The sequence below is a fragment of the Thalassophryne amazonica genome, chromosome 7, assembly GCF_902500255.1.
Source record: "Thalassophryne amazonica chromosome 7, fThaAma1.1, whole genome shotgun sequence".
Classification (NCBI taxonomy): domain Eukaryota; kingdom Metazoa; phylum Chordata; class Actinopteri; order Batrachoidiformes; family Batrachoididae; genus Thalassophryne; species Thalassophryne amazonica.
In genome coordinates this window covers 72,374,697-72,393,459 of record NC_047109.1, presented here as the reverse complement: position 1 = coordinate 72,393,459, position 18,763 = coordinate 72,374,697, and the positions used below count along the sequence as shown (strand labels likewise).

General features: G+C 44.9%; 1 protein-coding gene across 4 annotated transcripts in view; it reads left to right on the top strand.

The window, feature by feature from the left end:
• pou2f2a (POU class 2 homeobox 2a) overlaps positions 1-18,763 on the top strand; it is a 110,298-nt gene that overhangs the window by 86,568 nt on the left and 4,967 nt on the right. For 3 of the 4 annotated variants that reach the window (XM_034174424.1, XM_034174425.1, XM_034174427.1), the window contains exons 2-13: positions 906-971; positions 2,863-2,897; positions 3,046-3,102; positions 3,837-3,956; positions 4,146-4,502; positions 4,800-4,905; positions 10,789-10,880; positions 10,997-11,146; positions 11,302-11,443; positions 11,626-11,774; positions 15,170-15,367; positions 15,472-15,674. In XM_034174424.1, the coding sequence (XP_034030315.1) occupies positions 906-971; positions 2,863-2,897; positions 3,046-3,102; positions 3,837-3,956; positions 4,146-4,502; positions 4,800-4,905; positions 10,789-10,880; positions 10,997-11,146; positions 11,302-11,443; positions 11,626-11,774; positions 15,170-15,367; positions 15,472-15,674 (1,675 nt within the window). The remainder of the gene's footprint in view (positions 1-905; positions 972-2,862; positions 2,898-3,045; positions 3,103-3,836; positions 3,957-4,145; positions 4,503-4,799; positions 4,906-10,788; positions 10,881-10,996; positions 11,147-11,301; positions 11,444-11,625; positions 11,775-15,169; positions 15,368-15,471; positions 15,675-18,763) is intronic. The other variant, XM_034174426.1, reaches the window with a different exon arrangement.

Here is an 18,763-nt window from a genome sequence, read left to right as displayed (position 1 = left end):
AGTTGTTAAGACATGCAAACAGTGTTGCACTGTGTGTCTAGTGTAGACAGCTCACAAATACTGAGTGACCGTGCAAGAATGAGACTTGTGAGAGAAACCACCAAGACCCACAGACATTACTGTGAAGGAGTTCTGGTCTTCTGTGGCTGTGACTGGAGAGACTGTGTGTAGTGCACGTATGCCTGTACAATTAGAGACCTTATACTGAGCGGCACAGAGAAGGATTTTCTTAAAAATAAGATGTGAAATGTCAGCTACAGTTTGCTAGCACACTGGAGACTTGAGCCGAGATTTGATTTGTTTCTTTGTATGATAACTTCATCAAGATGCTGACTGTACATTCATACACCACTCCATCAAATAATTCTTATTCCCATCATCTGCAGTCTTCCTGCACAAACTACACTCCCATTTTAACTTTACAAAAAAAAATATAAAAATGCCTTAAATCCTTACCCCCACCCTCCCCACCCAACTGCTGTTGCCATAGGGACTGTCCCACTACAGTATCAACCAGGAAGTGATGTGGTTTTGTAATGAGTGACACACGAACAGAAATAGCTTAAGTGCTGAATTGCTCCCACCTAAATATCTGGAGCTAAATTTAGAAGAAGCAAACACCTTGGGTCAACCTACTCTATGTTAAACCACCAACTGGAAACAGTGAATGAAACTTGCAAATGATTCAGCTGCATTGTTTGGTGTACAGTGTGTAGGCCCTGTCTATGACCTGAAAACACTCAACCCCTAAGATCAACAACCTGGTCACCCTCCTTCGCTTGTCATCACTGACATTCTGATCGCTGACATCATAAACCCTTCATTCCGCTTGTCTATACATTTTCATATCCCGCAGGTTTGAAAACCGAAGCGGCTCATTGTGCTGTTTATCTTCCCGTTTATAGATATCAGGATGCCAAAGCCAGCAGAGGTCGAGAAAGACGGGGCTGACTCACCGCTGGAGCGCACAGGTTAGCATGCAGCATATATATATATAGAGAGAGAGAGAGAGAGAGAGAGAGAGAGAGAGAGAGAGAGAGAGAGAGAGAGAGAGAGAGAGAGAGAGGCAGGTCCATAAGTAATTGGACAGTGTCATAATTTTATTTATTCATTTAAATTTGCCTCAGTACCCCACCGAAATAGAGCTGACATGAAACAAGCAGAATGTGCTTGTAGTGTAGACTTTTAACTCTAATTCAATGGGTTGATCAAAAAAAAAAAACTGCATTAGCCATTTAGGAAGTACAGTCATTATTATGCATAGTTCCTCCATTTTCAGAAGTAATAAGTAATTGGCCAAACTAAATATAAGGATTATTTTTATGACACATTACTTCTTCAGCCAGTTTAGGGGAAGATACATGAACATTTCCAAGCCACTGAATATATCTTGGACTGTGTAAGAAGGAGACTAATGAGGGAAGCCACCACCTCTGTTATACAACCTCATGGTGGAGTAGCAAAAAAAAAAAAAAAAAAAAAGGATATGGGAGAGCTGACAGAAGTTGCATTATGCTCAGTTTCTTCAATCAAATTCACCAAAGCTGATGACTCCCTCAGAGATGTAATGTTTGTCTTGGTGGCTTGGTGGAATTTGATTTAAAAAAAAATCTGTTTTTCTTAGGAATAAATCTGAACAACGAAAGGTTTTCCACTGTATTTGGCTGTATATATTTTAGCCAGATATTTTAACAATGTCTCATCCAATTTTGATCAAACTGGGTACGTACTGTACATTGGGTACATGGATGTGAAGTTATATGATTTTAGTTAGGGTCAGTCAATGACAAAGGTCAGGAGTGCAGGTCAAATTTACAGCCCCGTGATAATGTATGAAAGAAGTAAATCTTGTACAGACCATGAGGCCCATTGGCAATACCATAGAATGGAGCTGATGAGAGGCTACGACTTCCCCTGGATGGCATGCCAGTCTTGTTGCAGGTTTCTTCATTAGGCAAGGCCAGTATCCATTTACAGCTGGGTGGACTGGGACAATGCATAAGAAGCGTCTTGTCCAAGGGTCCAGGCAGGTTTCATGACCAGAAATCAGATCCAGGTGTAAATATTGCTGCTCCAACTTCTATCCCGCTGTGTAACCCATGCCACAATATATAGGAAAGTGTCTAATAATTTTATGGAAATGAGTTCAGATATTGGATGGCTTAGTGATTAGCACTGTTGCTTCACAGCGAGAAGGTCATGGGATCAATTCCCAGCTGGGGCCTTTTTGTGTGGAGTTTGCATGTTCTCCCCGTGTTTGCGTGGGTTCTCTCCAACTGCTCCGGCTTCCCCAATATCCAAAGACAAGCAGGTTAGGTGAATTGGAAATTTTATATTGTCCGTAGATGCGTGTGCAGGTATGAATGTGTTTGCCTGTCTATATGTGGCCTTGCGACGGACAGGAGTCCTGTCCAGGGTGTACCACGCTTCTTGCCCTACACTGCTGGGATGGGCTCCAGGCAAGTGACCCTTTATTGGGATAAGCAGGTATAGAAAATGGATAAAGTTCAGATATTTTATTATAAGTGAACTTAAAAACCCATGTAAAGTTTTCTTTGCATGTCTGATACGTTGATATTTTGATGAAGTTCATTTGATATCTAGAATTATATTTAGACCTTTTTCTGTTGATTGCCAATGAAACAACGAGGGAATAACACACTCCTGCTGTGAAATATGCAACAGACCGACTGTCCAATTGTCTTTGTCCTCCTAAAAGTGGAAGGGAAGTACAGTTTCATGACCGACAGCTAAAAATAACATTTCTGTTTGTCCAAATATATATGGACTTAACTGTGTGAGTTTTCTGTTTGTGCTGACAAAACATCATCAGTTTCTTACTTTTTCCATTCACTCCCACAGATTCAGAGAGGAATGGACCTGAATGTAATCACCAGGTATGTGTGACTTCTTAATACAGTTACCTTGTTCTCCTAATTTATCCACCAATAATGACAATAATGCCTGTGAGAGATTTTAGTTTTTTTTTATTTTTTAATTTATGAAATCTATCTCTGAAACTCTTGCCTGTATCTCCTGCTTTAGGCTCAGTCGATGAAAGTTAATCCCTTCTCCCTCTCACCGACCCTGAACAGCAGCAAGGTGAGTGTGATTGTGTCTAATTTACCTGTGCATGTCTGTGCACATGCTTACTTTTGTCTGTCTTTGTGTTTTAACGTCGCACACCAGCTTTATTGAGTACACTCGCTGGAGCTTTATGTTCATTTCTATGGACTGAATCGGCCTTTTGTCGCGCTTGACGTTGAGGTTTACCGTGCGTCAGTGCTCCGCCCACTTTTCACTAAGAACACGATGGAACTTTACATTAACGAAATGCTTTCAGAAATTAAATAATCTATGATGCCACAGCTCACCAAAAACTAAATGCTTACTCATTTGAATACCGCAGGAGATATGCAAATCAGAGAGCTCGAAGGCTCGGCCTTCCCGTTCAGACTTGTCCTGCCCTGGGAGAAATCATCGTCGTTTTTGTGTAGGAAGAGTGGACCGTGTGACTTGATAGGAATATGTTTAGAAAGAACTCACGTCTGATTAAAAGTATTAACTAAAATTACACATTTGAACTGCTTTCCACCACTCAGCTGCTCTTAAAGAAGCAGGTAAGCTTGTGCCGTTGTCTCATCTTGCTTTTTTGTGTTGTACTGTGTAACGTAGGAAGATGGTAAATAGACTGTAGATTTTACTATTTCAGCAGTGGAATTATAATGCGCCTCTTTTCTGCTCTGTAGTTGGAATTTCTGTGTGGAAACTGCTCGGTATGAGGACTCTTTATTATTTATGCACCTTTGACTCTTTGTTGTTGGATTTCCTTGCAGAGTAAGATGGAGGAGTGCGGTGAGATGTCCCCGGCCCTTCCTCCCTCTCACGGCCCGACCCCCTCGCAGACAGCCCTGCAACACACACAGCTCATGCTGACCGGCTCCCAACTAGCAGGGGTACAACTACGCTCTCATCCTCATGCACACACACACACACACATACACTTTGCTTTGACCTCGCTTGCTTCTCTGGTGCTGCTTCGTTTTTTTTCTAGCTTTGTCTTCTCCTCTCGTCTTTTTGCTTTTGCGCGTGTATCTTTTCTAAAATTCCTGCTCTCCTCTCCCTGTGCTTTCTCTCTTTGCCAGTTGACAGCTCTGCTGCCTGCGCAGCAGCAGCTGTTGCTGCAGCAGGCTCAGGCGCAGCTCCTGGCTGCAGCTGTGCAGCAGTCCAGCGCAGCTCACGCCGCGCATGCTGCTCATGCAGCTGCTCAAGCCAGTCAGCAAGCTCAGGCAGCCGCAGCAGCAAATCAGCAAGCCCAGCAGCAGCAGCAGCAGCAACAGCAACAGCAGCAACAGCAACAGGCAGGACAAACAGGCCAGCAGGCCCAGTCGCAGCCCCAGGGACAGGGACAGAGCACACAGGAACAGACAGGCCAAAGTGTCCCCGTCCCGCCTCCTCCACCCCAGCTCACCCTCTCTCAGCCAATCCAGCTCACTGCCCAGGTACCCAATGCCAGTCCAAACTGCTTCTTCCTGGAGCACCACCTGATTAAAGAAGCTGCCGTTCTTGTTGCGCATGTCGTATAGCTCATAATTCTGTTTCCATGTCGCGTTGCATGCGTGTCTTTTCCATTTTCTCTGTGACATTTTAAAACAGTACTTGCATACTTCTTATTGGTTTATTTTCCATCTGCTCCTCTCCGCAGCTGGAGTCTGACTATACTCGTATACCTCTTTATCATCATCATAAAATGTCTCTTTTTTTCCCTCTAACCTGCTTCTTCTTTGTCAATCAAACAGGACATCCAGCAGCTGCTGCAGCTTCAGCAGCTGGTGCTGGTGCCGGGACACCCGCTTCCTTCTCATGCCCAGTTTCTCCTCCCGCAGCCACAGCAGGGCCAGCAAGGTGAGCGCACCTGCAGCCAAAATACATTCACATGTGCTGTGATGGACAAATTAACACACACACACACACAGTCACGATCAATCACACCACCCTCGTCTCTCTCCACCCCCACCCCCATGGCATTGTTTTTGTTTTAATAAGTGAACTTTCTGTTGGAAAATGGGTTACGGAGGGGTGTGGGCGTATGAGATTTCGCTCTACAAAACAATGAAACAGTCAATGAAATGTTTGTGCTGGTACACTCCTCAGACTGTGGTGAAACACTTTTCAGCTTTAGGCAAAGCAAATGTTTGATTGATTTAAGTGGGTGGGGTTGAAATGCAGCAGAACAAGGTGAATTATGTTTACAGGATAATTAATTCTGTGAACTAAGAGGAGGGGCAGCGGTGATGTGATCACCTCTGTTTGATTGGTTATGTAGAAGTAGTAAATCCTATATAGGCCCTAAGGCACGTTGTTGCCGTTGCTTATCTCCGGATTCCGTTGCATCAAGAGGATGAGAGTCTATGACTCCCCATGGATGGGACCCCAGTCCCACACAGATTACTTCCCCAGCAAACAGCTGGGTGGACTGAGCCAGTGTAGATTGTGTTGTCTAAGGACACAGACAGGTAGCATGAGCACGATTCAAACCCACGTCTATTGGCAGGACAGCTCCATGTGTGCTCAGCTATCTACTCCACAAGATACCTGCACAAGATACCTCAAAATTATTGGACACATCTTGATGAGACTAGATGACAACAAGTTCTTGTTAATTGATTCTCCAGAGGAGTTTGCGAGATTATTGTAATTATAGTGTGTTTGTGTGTGTGTGTGTGTCTCCACCTCTGTTGTCTCCGATCTGCACTGAGCTAATTGTACGATACTGATTTGTAATGTACAAATCAACATATGGCAATCTTTGCTGATTCATATGCACTTGAGATCGTCCATCTAGCTTTCTTTGTTCTGACTTTATTGTGGAAAATGTAATTTTAAAAAATCACTTAAAATGCACAATATATTGTTTGGAGATGTGAAACAGAAATTTCTGTTTCCATTGGCTAAAAATGATTAGTAATAAACATTCACTTCATTTTCTAAAACACATCTGGTATATTTATGGGTTGTGGTGACCGATAAGCCTCGTCTGTATGATAAATGTGTACTTAGTAACTTCACTGACTTCTTTTGATTGCTGTTTGTTGTAATGAACTCAGTAGCTGCTACTGTGTTGGCAGTATTCACCAACACACATGGAGAGGGGCCTAAAAGCAAGATTATGAATTCTATGAGTACTTGTTTGTTCCAGTGGCAGTAGTATAAACAAAACTCTTGGTTCTGTGAATGTCCACTAGTTTTGTTTGTTTTGTGGTACATGACTGTTTCTCAGTCAGATGCCAATATACTGAAAGACAGAAGCAGTCGGTTTGGTGAATCTGTTCTGAAATATAAGTGCCAGTTTTCTTTTGCTGTTATGGTTAATATCAAGATTAAAGTCACATGTAACTAACTGGTCATGTGCAACTTCAGTGATGTAAAGTATTTCAAAATCAGATAAGATTTTGCATGTGAATTTCTGTCAGCATGTATTTCATTTGACTGTTTGAAAGTGGGCGGGACTTATTGAGCATGGAGAGTGATAGTTCCTCTGCCCACACTTCTGTTGTTTTGCCATACTCCTACATTATGAACTAATTCACACTGTGGTACTTTGGGAGATGGAAATAATGATTTCTGTCAAATGGCTTCCAAACACACACCTGTGATCGACATTTTCATTTGCGTTTGCTCCACAAAGTACTACCGCTGATGAAGTAACAGATTTGACAGCACTTGTTGGATTGGCCAACACACAGTACAATGGCAAAGTACAATGAGCTCAACGCAGATCTGAGAAAGCAGATCATAGATTGAAACAGTCAGAAGTGTCTCTTGTAGCCATTTTTCAACAATGTCAGAGCTCAAGATCATCAATTCAAACAATTTTAAGTGCAAGCTATTGGAGATGTAGCCACTTTGCCAAGGACTGGAAGAAGAACTAAAGAGTCACCTTCAGCTGAGAGGAAATACCATTGGGTGGAACGGAATCAACCCAAGAACCATCAGGGCACAGGCATCATGTACATGAACTGAAAGCTGCTGGAACACCAGTGTTACTGTCTACAGTGAACCTAGTTTTACATCACCATAGACCAGGAGGCTGTTGTCCAAGAAAGAAGCAGTGCTCCAAAATTGAGACCTTCAAGCTTGACTGAAGTTTCCAGTGGACCACATGGACAAAGAAAAACGTTTGATGGTCAGATTAAACAAAGATTGAGTTGTTTGGCCACAGTGAGGAGAGGTATACTCAGAGGAGTAAATCTGAAACATTCAACCTCAAGAATACCACATCAGCTTTTAAGTATGATGGCAGTACAATCATGTTCTGGGCTGTTTTGCTACCCGTGGAATTGGTGCATTGCTCAGTGGGAGTGGAATAATGAAGGAGAAGGACTACCACCACCAAATTTTCCAACAAAGCCTCCAACTATTAGCTAGATGGTTGAAACTTTTGCACTAGTGAAGGTTCAGGACACCTTGGACTGAATATAGTTTATGAGCCCACAGCTAGTTTCGACCTACTTGGTATCAGCTAAGGTGGCAAAATGACATGGTTTTTGACATACGTAATATGATTTTAAAAATGAATAGGTTGCACCCGGGTGTGCACCTCGGGTGCAGAGAGGATTGGGTGGCGGTCGAGGGCGGGTGGCCCGGCGGCCCGGTCCATGCTCACAGCCCCTGGCTGTTGGGATGTGGAATGTCACCTCACTAGGGGGGAAGGAGCCTGAGCTTGTGCGGGAGGTTGAGCGATACCGACTAAAGATAGTCGGGCTCACCTCCACGCACAGCTTGGGCTCTGGTACCCAACTCCTGGAGAGGGGCTGGACGCTTCATTTTTCTGGCGTCGCCCACGGGGAGAGGCGGAGAGCTGGGGTTGCATTGCTTATTGCTCCCCAGCTCAGTCGCCAAGTGTTGGAGTTCACTCCGGTGAACAAGAGGGTCGTGTCCCTATGCCTTTGGGTCGGGGACAGGTCTCTCACCGTTGTCTCAGCCTACGGGCCGAGCAGCAGTGCAGAGTACCCGACCTTCCTGGAGTCCCTGGGAGGGGTACTAGATAGCGCTCTGACTGGGGACTCCATTGTTCTCCTGGGGGATTTCAATGCCCACGTGGGCGGCGACAGTGAGACCTGGAGGGGGGTGATCGGGAAGCACGGCCTCCCCGATCTGAACCCGAGTGGTGTTCAGTTGTTGGACTTCTGTGCTAGTCACAGTTTGTCCATCACGAACACCATGTTCGAGCACAAGGGTGTCCATAAGTGCACGTGGCACCAGGACACCCTGAGCCGGAGGTCGATGATCGACTTTGTAGTCGTATCATCTGACCTTTGGCCACGTGTTTCGGACACTCGAGTGAAGAGGGGGCAGAGCTGTCGACTGATCACCACCTGGTGGTGAGTTGGATCCGCTGGGAGGGTAGGAAGCTGGTAAGACCTGGCAGGCCCAAACATATCGTGAGGGTCTGCTGGGAACGACTGGCGGAACCCTCTGTCAGCGAGGTCTTCAACTCCCACCTCCGGGAGAGCTTCTCCCAGATCCCGGGGGAGGTTGGAGACATGGAGTCCAAGTGGACCATGTTCTCCACCTCCATTGTCGATGCGGCTGCTCGTAGCTGTGGCCGCAAGGTCTCTGGTGCTTGTCACGGCGGCAATCCCCGAACCCGGTGGTGGACACCGGAAGTAAGGGATGCCATCAAGCTGAAGATGGAGTCCTACTTATCTTTGTTGGTAGGTGGGACCCCAGAGGCAGCTGACAGGTACCGGCAGGCCAAGCGTGCCGCAGCCCGTGCAGTCGCAGAGGCAAAAACTCGGGTCTGGGAGGAGTTCGGGGAGGCTATGGAGGAGGACTATCGGTCGGCCTCGAAGAGATTCTGGCAAACCGTTCGACGCCTCAGGAGGCGGAAGCAGCTCTCCACCAGCACTGTTTACGGTGCGGGTGGGGAGCTGTTGACCCTGACTGGGGATGTTGTCGGGCGGTGGAAGGAGTACTTCGAGGATCTCCTCAATCCCATCGTCACGTCTTCCGAAGAGGAAGCAGAGACTGGGGACTCGGAGGCGGACTCATCCATTACCCAGGCCGAAGTCACCGAGGTGGTTAGAAAGTGACTCGGTGGCAGGGCTACTGGGGTGGATGAAATCTGTCCTGAGTACCTTAAGTCTCTGGATGTTGTGGGGCTGTCATGGCTGACATGCCTCTGCAACATCGCGTGGCGATCGGGGACAGTGCCTCTGGATTGGCAGACCAGGGTGGTGGTCCCTCTGTTTAAGAAGGGGGACCGGAGGGTGTGTTCCAACTATAGGGGGATCACACTCCTCAGCCTACCCGGTAAGGTCTATTCCAGAGTACTGGAGAGGAGAATTCGACCGATGGTCAAACCTCGGATTCAGGAGGAGCAGTGTGGTTTTCGTCCTGGTCGCAGCACACTGGACCAGCTCTACATGCTCCATCGGGTGCTCGAGAGTTCATGGGAGTTTGCCCAACCAGTCCACATGTGTTTTGTGGATCTGGAGAAGGCATTCGACCGTGTCCCTCAGCGCACCTTGTGGGGAGTGCTCCGGGAGTACGGGGTCCGGGGTCCTTTGCTAAGGGCTATCCGGTCCCTGTACAACCGCAGCAGGAGCTTGGTTCGCATTGCCGGTAGTAAGTCAAACCTGTTTCCAGTGCACGTTGGCCTCCGCCAGCGCTGCCCTTTGTCACTGGTTCTGTTCATTATTTTTATGGACAGAATTTCTAGGCGCAGCCAGGGTGTAGAGGGGGTCTGGTTTGGGAACCACAGAATCTCGTCTCTGCTGTTTGCGGATGATGTGGTTCTGTTGGCTTCGTCAAATCAGGACCTTCAGCGTGCACTGGGGCGGTTTGCAGCCGAGTGTGAAGCGTCCGGGATGAAAATCAGCACCTCCAAATCCGAGGCCATGGTTCTCAACCGGAAAAAGGTGCTTTGCCCTCTTCAGGTCGGTGGAGTGTCCTTGCCTCAAGTGGAGGAGTTTAAGTATCTCGGGGTCTTGTTCACGAGTGAGGGACGGATGGAGCGTGAGATCGATAGACGGATCGGTGCAGCATCTGCAGTGATGCGGTCGCTGTATCGGACTGTCGTGGTGAAGAGAGAGCTGAGTAGGGGGGCAAAGCTCTCGATTTACGGTGATGAGATTTGGCTCATGACCGAAAGAACGAGATTGCGAGTACAAGCGGCCGAGATGAGTTTCCTCCGCAGGGTGGCTGGGCGCTCCCTTAGAGATAGGGTGAGGAGCTCGGTCACTCGGGAGGAGCTTGGAGTCGAGCCGCTGCTCCTCCACATCGAAAGGAGTCAGTTGAGGTGGCTCGGGCATCTTTTCCGGATGCCCCCTGGACGCCTCGCTGGAGAGGTGTTCCGGGCACGTCCCACTGGGGGGAGGCCCCGGGGAAGACCCAGGACACGCTGGAGGGACTACATCGCTCGGCTGGCTTGGGAACGCCTTGGGGTTCCCCCGGAGGAGCTGGAGGAGGTGTGTGTGGATCGGGAGGTCTGGGCGGCTTTGCTTGAGCTGCTGCCCCCGCAACCCGACTCCGGATTAAGCGGAAGAAAATGGATGGATGGATAGAAGGAATAGGTTGCACCCTCTATTATTTTTTGTTGCCTTGTTATGAGACAAACATTCAACCCACAGATTATCAATCACAATATTAACAGCAACAAATTTCTTAATTAGCTCATTACATTAAAATTTCACTGATCTAGTAACAAGTAGGAATAAACAGGTGCCAAGCACTTATAAAAAAAATCCACCTATACCTTCTTTTTCTGCTTCTTCCTTGCACCAGGACTCCTGTCGACACCAAATCTTATTCCGCTACCTCAGCAAAACCAAGGGAGCCTGTTGTCAGCTCCAAACAGAATGGGACTCCAAGCACAGGTATGACCAATCTTCCACCCTCAAGGGGCCACTCAGATCCACAATATCCAAAACGTGTTTGTCATTTTCTCTCGCTCACTCTCTCCTCTGCTACGATGCTGTTGTACCGTCTCCAGCGAGATAAGAGCATCGAGGTGAGTGGTGGTGGAGGTGTGACCACGGCACCCTCAGTGACCTCTCACCCCGAAGAACCCAGCGACCTGGAGGAGCTGGAGCAGTTTGCCCGCACTTTCAAACAGAGACGTATCAAACTAGGGTTCACGCAGGTAAGGGAGGAAGCCTCACGTATGAATATGAGAGCATCTGCTCCTGTGTCAGACGTTCCTCTATGTTGATGTGTCTAAAAAATTTGACCCACAGCTTAAAAATCACAATATTAACAGGTCATAATAAAACAGTGTTGGCGTTTGCTCTCCACCAGGGTGATGTGGGTTTGGCCATGGGGAAGCTGTATGGGAATGACTTCAGTCAGACCACCATTTCCCGCTTTGAGGCCCTTAACCTGAGCTTTAAGAATATGTGCAAGCTGAAACCGCTGCTGGAGAAGTGGCTCAATGATGCAGGTGTGTGCTCCTCAAAGTAACTGTGCTTTCCATCCAACTGTCTTCAATGATATTACCTGAACTTGTTGCAAGAGGCATCAAAATAAAGATGTTTCAGTTTACTCAGAAAGTATTTCTAGAGGGATTTCTGTGTTAGGAGCTGTAATAGTGTGACATTTATTGTGTGCTGTATTCTCTCACAGAGACCATGTCCATAGACAGCACCCTGCCCAGTCCCAACTCCCTGTCTTCTCCTTCTTTGGGCTTCGACGGGGTTCCAGGTCGCCGCAGGAAGAAGAGAACCAGCATCGAGACAAATGTCCGTGTGGCTCTGGAGCGCTCATTCATGACGGTAAGATGATTAACATCACTCTTCTTATTATTATTATCTAGAAGAAGAAGAAGAAGTCCTTTGTAGGCACCGAGGCCCGCTGGTTATCCACAGTTTAATTTATAATATTTAGTTATGAACAAGTTCAGTCTGTTTCTTTTACATTCATTCATGCATTTATTTCCTCTAGGCTGGACTATTGTAATTCATTATTATCAGGTTGTCCTAAAAGTTCCCTAAAAAGCCTTCAGTTGGTTCAGAATGCTGCAGCTAGAGTACTGACGGGGACTAGCAGGAGAGAGCATATCTCACCCGTGTTGGCCTCTCTTCATTGGCTTCCTGTTAATTCTAGAATAGAATTTAAAATTCTTCTTCTTACTTATAAGGTTTTGAATAATCAGGTCCCATCTTATCTTAGGGACCTCGTAGTACCATATTACCCCATTAGAGCGCTTCGCTCTCAGACTGCAGGCTTACTTGTAGTTCCTAGGGTTTGTAAGAGTAGAATGGGAGGCAGAGCCTTCAGCTTTCAGGCTCCTCTCCTGTGGAGCCAGCTCCCAATTCAGATCAGGGAGACAGATACCCTCTCTACTTTTAAGATTAGGCTTAAAACTTTCCTTTTCGCTAAGGCTTATAGTTAGGGCTGGATCAGGTGACCCTGGACCATCCCTTGGTTATGCTGCTTTAGACGTAGACTGTGGGGGGGTTCCCATGATGCACTGTTTCTTTCTCTTTTTGCTCCGTATGCATCACTCTGCATTTAATCATTAGTGATCGATCTCTGCCCCCCTTCACAGCATGTCTTTTTCCTGGTTCTTTCCCTCAGCCCCAACCAGTCTCAGCAGAAGACTGCCCCTCCCTGAGCCTGGTTCGTCTGGAGGTTTCTTCCTGTTAAAAGGGAGTTTTTCCTTCCCACTGTAGCCAAGTGCTTGCTCATAGGGGGTCGTTTTGACCGTTGGGGTTTTTCATAATTATTGTATGGCCTTGCCTTACAATATAGAGCGCCTTGGGGCAACTGTTTGTTGTGATTTGGCGCTATATAAGAAAAAAGTTGATTGATTGATTGATTGATTCACTTTGTACATTTTATAAATTTCATTTACAAGCATTTTTATATATTTAATGATTGTGCTTGGATTATTTATTTTGAAACAACTAGAGCCTGAGATTCCCTTTCTCATTTTTGGGTAAAGCAAAGTATCAGAGTAACACTGCATATGAAATAACTTAAATCATTTTAATGACCTGATGTGTAAATATGGCTCACAGTCTGTGCTTTTTTTCTGATGACTATGATAAGATGGGAAATACACTGTCCAGTGATTGTGTGACAACAAATGTGGTCATAAGCCAAGTATGAGATCTTGAAGGGCTCATATTATCCATATTTTTTTCTGTGAGCTCAAGGTCAATGGGTCTCCTAAAAACATATATCAGTGTTTAGAGCCAAAATACACATAACTAAATGCACCCCAATAAAAGGTTTCAGGTCTCAGAGAAATGATCCGTTTCTCCAATTGTTTCTTTAAGTAGAAAGGACCTGTTGCTGATCACGCCCTCCCTCACTTCTTTCCCACAGAGGCCATGCGGGCATGGCCACAGTGTGGAGATTGGCTTGATGAGTGTTCCACAAAGCAAGCAGGAGTCCAGATTTGGAATTCTGTGACAAATGTCGCAGCAGTTTAAAACAAGATGTGCCAGGGTTTGATGTCTGAGGAAGATTGGAAGGAGGAGGTTTTGTAGGAATGAGGCACTCAAATTCTTCACCTCAGGGAGCTGTGGTGGATGACTGATGCTTCTGCTCATGCACTTTGACACTTTGGTCACAGAATCATTTCCTTCTTCTTAGTTCACCTTCTAAATAGTTATGCGCCCATTGCTGGCACAGTTTCTCAAAAAGATTGACAGAATAGAATGATTGGTTTAGTTAATATTAGGCCAAAAACACACCCATGACTAATTATGTGACTAAACACAACCTCTTTGCACCCAGCACCCTACTTTGCACACAGATTATGTGCCATGTAAATAGCAAAGTGCTGATGGACAGGGCCCAGTTGCACTTGCACAATGTGCTTCAGACCGTGCACTCTAAATCTTCATCATTACAATCTCTTATTCTGAGCTGATACATGCCATATCATGGTATGTTGCAAACAATACTGTACAGTAGCTTGATAAATCATTGTTTGTCTGCAGGGTTTTTGAGTGTCACATTTTGCCACCGCGGGAGTAGGTAGGATATTGGATTGTGCTCCGTCCTTCAGTGTCTCTGGAAATCCGCCCATTATGTTTCCTTTCAACACTATAACTATAACCTTGTAACTACAACCCTAACCCTAAAAGTTGTTAAATTTGGTACACTTACTGGGGAGAGACGTCAAGATTCACACCTGCACCTCTAGTACTCTAGCACCACCAACGGGTCATATTTGGAAGTGTGTTTACGCTTGAAACATTTGAACTCCATATATGCCACATTTTCAAAAATAAGGTATTGTTTGATCCCTTGGATTAACCTGAGTTTAGTGCAGTTAAGGTTTGTTTGTTTTGTGGGCTTGACACCTGATTATGAGGAAGCACATAATGTTTGGTGTCATTTAACCACTAGGGTGTGCTGTTTGCCCCCCCTTCCAATTGCTGCTTGCAGCTTTATTCGTATATGATATTGCTTCAGGCAGCATGGTGGCTTAGTGATTAGCACTGCTGCCTCACAGTAAGAAGGTTGTGTGATTGTTTCCCATCTGGGGCCCTTCTGTGTGGAGTTTACATGTTCTCCCCGTGTTTGTGTGGGTTCCTTTTGGGTGCTCCGGCTTCCTCCCATATCTACAGACATGCAGGTTAGGTGGATTGGAAACTTTAAATTGACCGTAGGTGTGTGTGGGTGTGAATGTATTCGTCTGTATGTATGTGGCCCTGTGACAGACTGGCGGCCCCGTCCAGGGTGTACCCCTTATCACACCCTATGAAAACTGGGATAGACTCCAGCCCCCCACCCTTGACCCTTAATTGTAGTAAGCGAGTATAGATGATGGATGGATGGATGGATGGATGGATGGATGGATGGATGGATGGATGGATGGATGGATGGATGGATGGATGGATGGATGGATGGATGGATGGATGGATGGATGGATGGATGGATGGATACTGCTTCAGCTCATATGTTTGAGTTCTTTGTCTGATAACACACTCTTTCTGAAATCAAGCTGCCCTCATTATAGCAAAAACACTTTGTGTCATCCCAGATGTATTTCTTTTTTGGGGTGGGGGGGGGGTATATGAAATGTTGTTAGGTAAAATTGTATGATATGTGTGGAATACTGGTGATGTGATGGTTTTAGAATCAGCCATTGGTAGAAATACATGGGTTGGCTTGTTATTGTTTGGCATCATGCCTCTACTCACCCCTGCAGAACCAGAAGCCTACCTCAGAAGAGATCCTACTGATCGCAGAGCAACTCAACATGGAGAAGGAGGTGATCCGGGTCTGGTTCTGCAACCGCCGGCAGAAAGAGAAACGCATCAATCCCAGCAGTGCCACCCCTCCCCTACCCAGCCAGCCCCCCACTGCCCCAACAACGCACAAACCGCACTGCTACAGCCCTCACATGGTACATGTTCAACCTCAGAATCCGTGAGAGTTGTTCAAATACAAAGACATCATGTATTAAATATTTCTGCCCACTTACACAAGCCTGAATCTCTTCTCTGACAGATGTCCAGCCAGCTGTCGCAGGCCGTGACCAGTCTCAGCAGCACAACCGTGACCACTATGTCCTCCTCTCCCCTGACCTCCAACCTCACATCCACCCACCCATCCCTCAGCTCCACTCCTTCCCCAGTGACTCCTCCTCCTCCTCCCCGCAGCACAGCCAGCCCAGCCACTCCTAGTCACAGCACGCTGAACTTTAACACGGGGTAAGAACCCATCCGCTGTACGTATGCAATAAATCACCTTGAATTCCTGAAGTTAGTTTATGGTCAGACTCAAGATTTTCACTCAGCATTGTGTCTGTGTGCATAATGAATTTATCAAAAAAAGAGGCAATTTTTTCCTCAGTGTACTACCTACATGAGGCTGGTTGTATACTATTGATTTTGGTGTCAAATTATTCCCAATATAGAAAATTATTTTTCCCTTGTTCATTACGTCACCATAAGTTGAAACTGTGGTTCCTTCCCTTTTGTTAAATTTATCCCTCTGATCTATTACTTTTGGTGATCAGTTACTAAAACACAGTGGAGGTGACTTAATCAGACTCAAACATAAAAACAAGAATTTCAAGTAATCTTTCAGAAATCTATATAGTTACATCAAATAGAAATTTAGGGTGTTTGAGTAATTTAAGCCCTGTTTCATCTGTTTCACCAGTAGTCACAGAGATACAGTATAAGTGATTTAATTCAAATAAACACAAACAAACATTAAAACGGCCATTTGCAGTCATTTAAACAAAATTATTTCTCTGTATCAAACAGAAAGTTGAGGTCATCCTGTAATTTCATACCAAAATCTGCTGTTTATCCTCAGTGGTTACTGAGATATGAATAGTTGATTTTATTGTTTTAGATGTTATCAGAATCAGAATTGAATTTAATGCCAAGTAAGTTTGCACATACAAGGAGTTTGATCTGGTGTTATTGGTGCATAAACAATTAGAAAAAGAAAAGAAAAAACATTTCTGTAAGAAATAAAAGAGTCAAATAGGCAAAACTATATTCACTGTTAAATAAATATAACGTAGTGGAATGGGACTGTGCAAAAACAGGTGATAGGAGTACAGATGTACAGTACCTTACAATGCAGGGATGACCAATCTGTACTTTGTGGTAGTGGCAATGGGGTAAGTGGGGGTGGGAGGAACGTTATCATGTTAACGTTCTCTTATTAGTTTTTCTATTAGAGAGCCTACAGAAAAGTAGCTTTGTGAATAAGTTATTAATAATATTAAGCTAATTTGAGTGGAGATTCCTGAGATAATGTCATACAAGAGCACACATACTGTTGAGTAATAACGGATCTTTATATACAGTTGTATGTACAAGTTTGATGATTTCCATGATTTTCCTTTATAAATCACTGGTTGTCTGGATCAGCAATTTAAGTTAAATATATCATATAGCAGACAAACAGTGATATTTGAGAAGTGAAATGAATTTGGGCACCCCAACAGAAAAAAATACATCAATATTTAGTAGATCCTCCTTTTGCAGAAGTAACAGCCTCTAAACACTTCCTATAGCTTCCAATGAGAGTCTGGATTCTGGTTGAAGGTATTTTGGACCAGTCGTCTTTACAAAATCTCAGGTTTGTTGGTTTCCAAGCATGGACAGCCTGCTTAAAATCACACCACAGATTTTCAATAATATTCAGGTCTGGGGACTGAGATGGCTATTCCAGAACATTGTACTTGTTCCTCTGCATGAATGCCTTAGTAGATTTTGAGCAGTGTTTAGAGTCGTTGTCTTGTTGAAAGATCCAGCCCCGGCGCAACTTCAGCTTTGTCACTGATTTATGAACATTGTTGTCAAGAATCTGCTGATATTGACTGGAATCCATGTGACCCTCAACTTTAACAAGATTCCCAGTACCTACACTGGCCACACAGCCCCACAGCATGATGTAACCATCTCCAAATTTTAATGTAGGTAGCAAGTGTTTTTCTTGGACTGCTGTGTTATTTTTCAACCATGCATACCGCCCCTTGTTATGTCCAAATAACTCAATTTTAGTTTTATCAGTCCACAGCACCTTATTCCAAAATGAAGCTGACTTGCCCAAAGGTGCTGTTTGTGGCGTGTGCACAGAAAAGGCTTCCTCTGCATTACAGTATCATACAATATCTCTTTGTGCAAAGTGTGCTGTATAGTTGAACGATGCACAGGAACAGTATCTGCAGCAAGATCATGTTGTAGGTCTTTGGAGCAGGTCTGTGGGTTGACTACGACTGTTCTCACCATCCTTCGCTTCAGCTTATCTGAGATATTTCTTTGCTGCCACTTTGGGCCTTAACTAGTTCTGTGCCTGCGGTCTTCCATTTCCTCACTATGTTCCTCACAGTGGAAACTGACAGCTGAAATCTCTGAAATAGCTTTTTGTATCCTTCCCCTAAACCATGATGTTGAACAATCTTTGTTTTCAGGTCATTTGAGAGTTGTTTAGAGGCTCCCATGTTGCCACTCATTAGAAGAGATGCAAAGAGGGGAAACATTTGCAAATGGCCACCTTAAATACCCTTTCTCATGATTGGATTCACCTGTGTAAGGAGGTCAAGGGTCAATGAGCTTACCAAACCAATTTTGTGTTCCAGTAATTAGTGCTAAATGTATTCAAATCAGTAAAATGACAAGGGTGTCCAAAATTTATGCATCTGCCTAATTTTGCATACAACTGTGTGTGTGTATATATATATATATAGAGAGAGAGAGAGAGAGAGAGAGAGAGAGAGAGAGAGAGAGAGAGAGAGAGAGAGAGAGAGAGAGAGAGAGAGAGAGAGAGAGAGAGAGAGAGTGTTTCAAAAAATGTACCCAAAAGTACTCCGAAATATGAATACCAAGAAATGGTTTTACTTGGATAATAATGGTGTTTTTCTCATTTCAGGATCCCTAAAATTTGTTCTCCAAGACATTAAAGTCCAGGAAAAATGCCGCAGTTGACCCTAATTCAGAGAACAAAAATTGCTGAGTTCTGTGCAAAGCATCCTAAGGGCTGATTTGCATCTCTTTCCATACAAAATTCAGTCTCAGAGCGAACTAGCTCCCAGCAAATGGCAAGGAGACTTGAATTTTCTAGGTGGTTTTCTTGAAAACAGGAGACGGATGATTTGTTTCTTAAGAAACTTCAGACGAGGAGCTTATGTTGATCATGTGGTGTAATAGGTAAAAAGTTAATACATCAAAAAGGAAAGACTGAACTAAAAACTGTGCATTGGGGACAAAAATGACATGCTTCGGCCACATGGTTATGCAGAAAATGTCATAATGATAATGTTGATTGGTTTTTCTAT